Source organism: Gavia stellata, chromosome 1, assembly GCF_030936135.1.
Source record: "Gavia stellata isolate bGavSte3 chromosome 1, bGavSte3.hap2, whole genome shotgun sequence".
Lineage (NCBI taxonomy): Eukaryota > Metazoa > Chordata > Aves > Gaviiformes > Gaviidae > Gavia > Gavia stellata.
In genome coordinates, this window is record NC_082594.1 from 15,790,703 (window position 1) to 15,799,115 (window position 8,413).

At 40.2% G+C, this 8,413-nt stretch overlaps 1 protein-coding gene across 1 annotated transcript; it reads right to left on the bottom strand.

Annotated features, from left to right (window-relative positions):
* Positions 1-875: 875 nt before the first annotated feature.
* Positions 876-8,189, bottom strand: LOC104255836 (matrix metalloproteinase-27). The gene is made up of 10 exons (XM_009810059.2): positions 8,043-8,189; positions 7,433-7,671; positions 6,679-6,827; positions 6,453-6,581; positions 4,240-4,401; positions 3,944-4,067; positions 3,119-3,249; positions 2,733-2,892; positions 1,185-1,288; positions 876-976 (listed from the first exon to the last, which is right to left on the bottom strand). The coding sequence occupies exons 1-10, from the start codon at positions 8,145-8,147 to the stop codon at positions 876-878; spliced, it is 1,404 nt and encodes a 467-aa protein (XP_009808361.2). The 5' UTR covers positions 8,148-8,189.
* Between the last annotated feature and the right edge of the window lie 224 nt (positions 8,190-8,413).

Below are 8,413 nucleotides of genomic sequence, written 5' to 3' on the forward strand. Positions count from 1 at the left end.
TCTGGGCCTGTTTCCAGAATGAAGTGTAAAGGAAATACCTGGAGAGGGTATGGCTGTGACTTTATAGGATTTGTCTGGTTTTGTGAGGAGTTTGCTCCATGTGTGATGGCAGCATGTAATAAATCTCAGATGTATGTGCACTTGAAGCACATGCTTTGTGTTAGCAGAGCAAAGGTTTGTGCTCCATGACATAGTAATTGTATCTATTTCTTGAATAGGACAGGGTTGATTTGTGAAGGATGTCATTCATAGATTCACAAAAAATGGCCGCTGATGAAATGCTAATTGTTATGCTATAAAGACAGACCAGGGTAAGATAATGTATTTAGACATTGGGGCTGGAGGATGATTTGGTGGCAAAATACTGATGTGATGTGAAAGGGACAAGGCTGCAATAGTCAAAGAAGAGCAGGAGAAGATGCAGGAGAGAGGACAGTGATTAATGAAAAGGCTGGCTCTTGATGATGTTTGGAGAGAAAAGAAGCAAATACAAAAATTGTGTGTTAGAAGGATATTAGCATATTAACCTGAAGCATTTCACACCTCAGAAATATAGAATGCCTTCAACAGATGAAGCAGAAAATAGTTGACATCAACCTAAAACTCTTTATTGCCAATATATTTGAAAACCCATCTGGAGTATAAAATAATAAATTATGTTGGACATTTTGCACTTAATCAGGGGAAAACATGCAGTTTTGTTCTAGCCTTTGGAGATACAATTAGAGCTGACATGCTTATCTATTAAAATAGTAGACATACATGAAAACTAGTCCTGTTGCCTCTTCTGTATAGTAATGCATACATGAACAACCTTTGAGAAATCTAGAGTGATTTTTATTCTCATTTGCTGTGTGTAAGAAAGTTTAATGATATTAGCAGTTAAACCAGCTGTTACTCTTCATTTCACGGATAACTTTTTTAGCAGTAGGGTTGAACTCCCACTGCTTCGATCCATGGAAGAAGTAGAATAATCCTGGAAATAAAAAAGTAAAGCATTTTGTTATGGATACAAGAAATAGCTTCATTCTGACAAAGCAGGGAACATCATCTTTGTACACACAGGAGAGCATCTCTTCAGTTCTATCTTTTGCAGGATACAGCAATAATGACATTCTTTGTAACTCCAGAGCTTACATTCTTTACAAGTAAACTGATTTTACTTAAAAGCCTATTTCATTTACCTTTCTGTTGGAAAACAGCATCAACCTTCTGGCTAATTCCTGGAAAGTCATCGACTGTCTGTCTAGGATAACCCTTCTCCATGGACTGGCTGTTTTCATCGAACCTAAATCATACAAAGAGAGACATGTAATTTTACAGAGTTTAGACATCAGTTCTGCAAAGAATTAAGCAGCTGCTGAAGGGTGTCCACCATCTGTAGTTTGACTTATTTCACCGGAGTTACAAAGAGTAGAGTTATCTCCTCGCACAGGTGTCTGCAGGACGCTGGCCATCATGTTTTCCATAAGGTGGCTACTTGTTTGCTGATAAAGGCAGGCACAGGTCCAGCGAAGCATCTGCAGTGAGGCAAATTGAAGACCCACATTTTTGACAGCAGGGATGGTATTTACCGCCTCTAACGATAGCAGTGTGACAGGCAGCGCACGGAAAATGTCCGGGTTGATTCCCGCTATAGCGACTGCACATATTTATTGCATGAATTTTAAACTCCTCTTAGACTTTGATATAATATTGTATATAGTCCTCTACCAGCTGACAGATTTAGATGGAGGAAAGGAAGCAGACTTATTTCTAATACCATCAAGTTGTTCTTAACTGAACCAGGCCAATTTTTATAAGATGGGGCTGAATTTGGGGGCTGAAAGGAGGACCTAAAAGGTCTTTGAAGATTTGAGGAACTCTCTCAGGAAAAAAGCAAGCAAACAAACAAGTCTTTGTTTTACTTCTCCTTGGAGACAAGAAACACGTTTCACAGGGACATGAGACTGAGAGAATGAGTTACTAGCTAAAAAATCCATGCTGTGGTTTTCTTACATGCATTTGTCTTGTGACCAAGGCAGTAAAATAGCTAAGCAAGAAATTGTAAATACTCTTTCCAAAACTATCAAAAACAAAGGACAGGAAATGACATGCAGCTGAAAATCCAGCTGACATTGTATGTCTCACTGAGGAACTCCACGATCAGCCACGATAAAGTCTGTTTGACCCACGTACGCTCCTGGTTGCCAGCAGAAGGCCTTTGCAGTGGTTGTCCTGGCACACAGGAGGAATCTATCAGCTTCCCAAAGCCAACCTTTTGCTTCAGTTTGCTTGTTATTTGGGTGTCAGGAATCACTCGTGCCAGCTTGGGAACAGGGTTTAAAAGAAGCATGTTGCAAATTCAATCCCAACCAGCCAAAGAAAGGAAAATGAACTATCACTTCTATCTCTCTAAAAGAGATAAAATAATCCAGGACTTTTCATAAATCAGAGAAAACCTGCACAAGCCATCCCAGGCAGCCTTCTGCTGAAGTAGGTTAGCTTTCAGATCTTTATTTTCTGGAGATACTTTAGTCTATTGCATTTGTAAAAATTCTCTACATGCTGGAATTTTTTCATCTTCCAGGCATGATGCATCAAAAGGGCTCCATATCTTGAATGCCTGTTTCAGGACACCCTTAAACTCTCAAAAGTCAAAGCTATATTCTTCTTCCTGTACAGGAGTCAATCAGGAGTATTCAGATTATATTGGAGTCAATCATAAGAAAACATTTGTCAATTTTTCTTACCTCCAGTACTTGTCACCTATGAAAAAGTCTGTCTTCCCTGTATTTTTATTACAAACAGCTGCATCAATTTTCTTGATGCCTTTAGGGAAGCCCAGTGTGTTGATATTCTTTGGATAACCAAGCAACACCTGATATCCGCTCATAACCCAAAATTTATTGCCTGTTACAAAAAAAAAAAAGTGTTTAGTTTCACCAGTGATTTTGAGACACTAAAAGAAAAAATGCACTCCCTTAGTGTAGGTTGTAGGAAAATTAGATTAAATGTCCTAAGTTCTTTTCTATTTATTTGAAAAGTGAATTTTATGCACATATAGCTACCCTTCCTTCCTACCATGTTCCCACAAAATTAAAGGTAAGAAAAATGTAAAGAAAATCTCATACTTTACCTTTAAAAAACAGGATCTGATCTTTCATGTTCTCATACACAGCTTGAATACCAGATGGCAGCATTGGCCAGAAGGTAGAAATTAATTCAAGTTCAACTTCTGCGTTATCAGGATAGACTCGCCATAAGTGCCTGATTTAAATATGAAACAGCTTTTGTAGTAAATAATAAACCACAGACATTTCTATATGTGCACAAGAATGTAAACAACGTTGTGACTTACAAGCTCTTTCTTGTCAGTGGAGCTACCTGGGTCGATGTGTCAGAAAGGAAAACACTCCCTTTGGTGGGAACTGAGGCTTTTTTTATTTTGGCGTCTTTCTGGAATTACCCTTCTCTTTGGTACTGATGGGTTAATTGTATCAGTTACAAGTAGCTGAAAAATTCTGGTTGTTCATGTAGCATATAATAAGAGAGTTATAGGGTTCCAGATGAGACTGACTGTAAGTTATTCTCTGTATACCCAGATGTCTTTGGGATTGCACAGGTGACTGGAGGAGAGATTGGTCCAACTATATGATAGGAAATGGTTGCAGCATTTATTCATGTCACTGCTTGGTGTGACCATCTATACATTTGGGAATAAAGCTTTATTGGGACTAAAATGTTTTCTGGAAAGAAATGAAGCATGTTTTTTCAAGGGATCCTGAAAAATATTAATATAACTCATATCTGCTAATATTTTTCTTTACATTAACTGAAATCTATCCATTCATCTCATTATAAATCCCATAATCATACTCATGCGAACCACCAAAGTATTCAGTCTTTGTAGAAATCATGAAAAAATAAACCTCACAGAGGCAAATGTCATATCAATATTTACCTGCCCTTTAGAAAAATGACTTCTCGTCGGAGTGTAGTTATAGCATTGAAAGACATCTGGGAGCCACAGGTTTTAGGTGAGGTAGGGGTGGCTGGCCTTTTGTCTGGGGTATTTGGTCGAGATCCTAAAGGGGACATTTTAGAAAGGATACAACAAATTTGTAGAAACATTAAGGTTTTCACATGTAAACGCATTTTTGATGTTATGAGAATACAATGATTTTTATGGCAAGATTTTGTGAAAGAGATTATTTCTCTCCTGCTTACTTCTTTTTTTAAGCCATAGATTTTACTCACCATAAATGGATTGAATGCCACTTATATCATCTGGAGAGAGGGGAAATTCACTGGGGCTGACGTAGGCATAATTGGGGAACATCAAGGACCTCTGGTCATTAGAATGGGAGAGACCCAGGGCATGGCCAAACTCATGAGCAGCAACGAGGAACAAGTTGAATCCTTAAAAAATGGACAGAGAGAAGAGATCAGGCTAGTTTTGGTCTGCAAATGGCTGATACACTGTGAATGAACACAGCAGGGCTATTGCTCAGTGATGGTTTTCATACAACATTCACTAGGGTATGCATATATGTAAACTTATATTTTGTATAGGATAAGGTTGTGTTCTTCCCCCACTAGAAGGGAGTGACTTTTGGCCCTCTTTCCTGTTGTTCTTTCTGTTAGCTACTGAAAGTATGTGTGTGGCATGAGTAGATGTCTGGGGGTGAGTGTGGGTGCAGCTCTGAGGAATGTCCTGGCAGGGTTTCCCTGGTTGAGCTAGAACAGATTAGATAGTGAGTCAGATCAAACTAACAGCTCTCCAGGGCAAGGGTAAGACGATGCACTCCATGCTCACTTGAGGTACCAAAGTATCATGCTGTGTGTCACCCTCCATCCTACAAACCTGAGAAAGAAAGGTGAGATCATGAGTAGACAAGGAAAAATACGTTAGCAGAATGATTTACCTTTTTACCATTAGGACTTTAAAGCGTACGGTTTCTTTATAGCCTTATCAAATAAAATATCTTTTAAAAATACTGTGCTTATGCATGCATATTCCCAGTGAAATACGTTAACACAGTAAATAGGTAAAAATGAGATTTCCTTCAAATAGCATTTAATTGCTTGCATCCCCTCAAGTAACATGCCTTTCTGAAATAGGGAACAATGATCATCTGCCCTGCAGACCAAAAGCCAGCAATATCAACAGACTTAGTGAAGATCACGTGTCTGCGGCAGAACAGGGGACTGGTCATTGATTGCTCAAGAAAGGCTGTCTGAAGCCAAGATTTCCATTTCTCGAAAAAACAAAGAAAGCCTCAATTTTTGCACACATATGTCCAGTCCTCCCCTTCTCACGAGTCCTCCGAGCTCTCCAACGAGTTCTGCAATGCCTGGCCGCTGGAGCCGTGCTGTTGAGGAACCGCAGCAAAACTGGGGTGGACCCATTCAGTCCCAGTGTGGGGGAAACATTGCATTTTATCAGCATGACATGTCCACCCCTAACCCTTCTTTTTTTTTCCACCACAATAAGCCCACATCTCTCCTCCTTGTGCCGTGCGCTCACAACACCTTCCCGTTTGTCAGCTCCTTGCTTTTCCTGCAGCGTGACCTCAGTTCTCCTGCTGCAGTTGTCCTCTGCTGTTTTCAATCCCAAAAACTGGGCGAGAAAAGGGTCTAAAGTACAACAGGGTGATGTGCCCTTGTACTGACGGATCTGTCAGAGGCAGTATGTGTTGTATGGCCAGCCTGGAGGTTGAGGGGAGGGGGTTGAGGGGAGCAGACGGGTCCCAGCCAGATGGTTGAGCATTTGACATTCCCCTCTCTTCTGGCCCGGTGGCACACATCTGTAGTCAGCTCTCCCCATTACATCTCAGCCCGTGGGTGGCCTGAACAGCACGTTCAGACTCCCAGTTGCTGGCAGGCAGCCGAAATTGCTTGGAGAACACTTTCATGTATAAGCCCATCCTAGCTTGAATGCAGAGTAAAGCTATAACAGCCTATAGTGGGACCTATCTTGGTATTGTTGGTGAAGACTCTTCATTACCACTGGCGGCTATAATGTTTTTTAGGTGGTGGGAATTTCCTCTAAGGGCTGCTGCAAGGCACAGTGTGCTTCCTCTGCAGTGTGTGGTAGTGCCAGGCTTGGTGCCAGCGTGTGCACCAGGAGGGGAAAAAGTCAAAAAGCTTTTACCACGGATTGTGAAACTCTGGTGTGCATGGACCCTACCCATCCCCAGGTAAAAGTGGCCCATGTCTGTAGCATTTATATCTGAAAAGGGTTGTCCTGTTGGTATCTTTACCAGTGTTAAGTAAGAACTAGAGTAGATCAGTCTGATTTTACGTCAGTGTCATAGTAAGTATCCCAGTTGGAGGATGGCCTGTAATATCCTCAAACTGCTCTTATGGTTAATGCTGTGCTTCATCTCAGTCTATTCCTTCACTTAAATAAAATCAGAAAGGAATTTACCCATCTGCATAACATTTCAGAAACTTTTTTTTTTACCTACCAGCTGAGCCTGTGGTCCAATCTTCATCTTCATCAAAGTGCACATCACCACCAAAACCATTGCCAGGTGGAAAGGCGTGAGCAAGGACACCAAGGGAGCCATCAAAGTAACGAGGGCAGTGTCCATGAGCTAAATAATATGATGTTGAAACAACATTGAGTTTATGTTATGACTATTGGAAAATCTTTAAATTAATCTTATCATTGGTATGCAGTTAGTGTATTACCTTTGGTCCCAAAAGCAATCATTATATCTGCTATTCCCTCATGAATACGAGTGAAAATCAGCGGGGTGACAGTGCTCCACACTTTAAATGCCTTCTGGATTGCTTTATCCACATCCTCTTTGCTCATATCTGGTGTGTGGTTCACAATTCTACAGTTATGAGGATTCAAGTAATAATACTTAGTGTTAGCAGAAAGAGTTTCTCTAATATTTTTAAGATGATGAAAAGAGATGTATAAGAAGCAAGTTAACCTGTAATCCAATAACTCCCAAGATTCATCCTGGACTGAGAGAGTTTGAGGAATGTGATAACTGTCCAACATGTCTTTTTCATAATAATTGTGTAGACAGTATCAGTTTTTCTCAAAATGGCCCTTAGCCAGGAGGTCGTCTCTTGAGCATGAGGAAAGTCATCTCCTCAGGTTTCTGTAACTACTAAACTGTTGGTCTTAGCAAATTTTGAAGATAATGGGGCTTGTACAGGGTGCAATTGATATTTCTGTTTGGCTCACAGAATTTGTCAGGAGTGATACAGGACAAGCAAACTGCTGTGTTTAACTCAGAAAATGTAAAATACCCGGCTTGACTCCCAGAAATTCCTCTCAGGAATACGCATAGCTAACAGCTGGGGAAAGAGAAACATTTTTGTATTCCCAACTGGAAACAATTGCTATAGAAGTTATATTTAAATATAACAAACGTGGATACCCACAAAACCAAAATTTAAACTCAAAAAATAATTCTTGAAATACAACCTGTATGTCAGCTTGGTTTTTTTCCATCCTGGCAGAGTAACGCCATAGAGACCCACATCGGGAACTCCACACCTGGGTTTCTTCATCATTTCCAATGTCTCAGAGTCTGGTTTTCCAGTCGCTTTCAAACCAAAAAATTGTTGCATTTTCTGAAGTTTTTCAGCTGTGGATTCAGCATTTATTTTCCATCCAAGTTGATTTGGATCTGGCTCAACAGCATAGAATTTATTTAAATAGTCCTAGTGAAAAATTAAAGCAAACACATTTCACATTTTGATCTGTTTCTTAAAAGAAATACCTTATGACTGATATTGTTTGTGTACTTTGCTGGCAAAACCATCTGCCTGGGATTTTGGAGTGTGACACACGTTTTCCAAAAAACACGTGTTTTTTGTAGCTAAACAGAAACAGACAACATTGTCCCTGACTCTTATTTACTTGACATTTCCAGTTTGTATGGATTTATCCTACTTCAGTAAAGTTTGGGCAACACAGTTCTGTGCAATAGCATTGTCTTAGAAAGACAGCAAACTGCTGTGTAACTGGAACAGGCAGATTATATCTAAAAAGAAAGGGCTCAATAGATCTCAGATACGGACATTGAAGTTACCTGTACAAGCTTTGCATCTTCTTCTTTGTTGTCTTTCTCTGGGTGGACAGGAAGAGCGTTAGAAACAGCTGCACACGTTAAAAGCAAAAGTGAAAGATCCTTCATTCTCACTCTCGTCTCTGTCCTGGTAGGATAGCGGTCTGCTTTCTGCTCCGTGTGCATCCTCTCTGGCATCCTAGTTCGTACAGTTATGGGGTGCTTTGTAGAGTCAGCTGTAGACTGACTCAGAGTTTATCACGCTCTGATTCCTCCACACACCCTAAAATACTGTGCTGGCTGACACAATAAAATTTAATTAAACCCATCCGATTTCACAGACATCTGAAGTCAGTTAGTATTTGAATACTCCTAAGCTATTTGGCTACCATTTC

Bases quoted from the DNA above. Each gene is read 5' to 3' on its own strand.
- LOC104255836 (XM_009810059.2), bottom strand. From the start codon at position 8,147: ATGAAGGATCTTTCACTTTTGCTTTTAACGTGTGCAGCTGTTTCTAAC. The intron at 4,068-4,239 runs GTGAGTAAAATC...TGTCCCCTTTAG, and splicing joins TGGCATTCAATCCATTTATG to GATCTCGACCAAATACCCCA. The intron at 1,289-2,732 runs GTAAGAAAAATT...TGTATGATTTAG, and splicing joins ATAGGTGACAAGTACTGGAG to GTTCGATGAAAACAGCCAGT.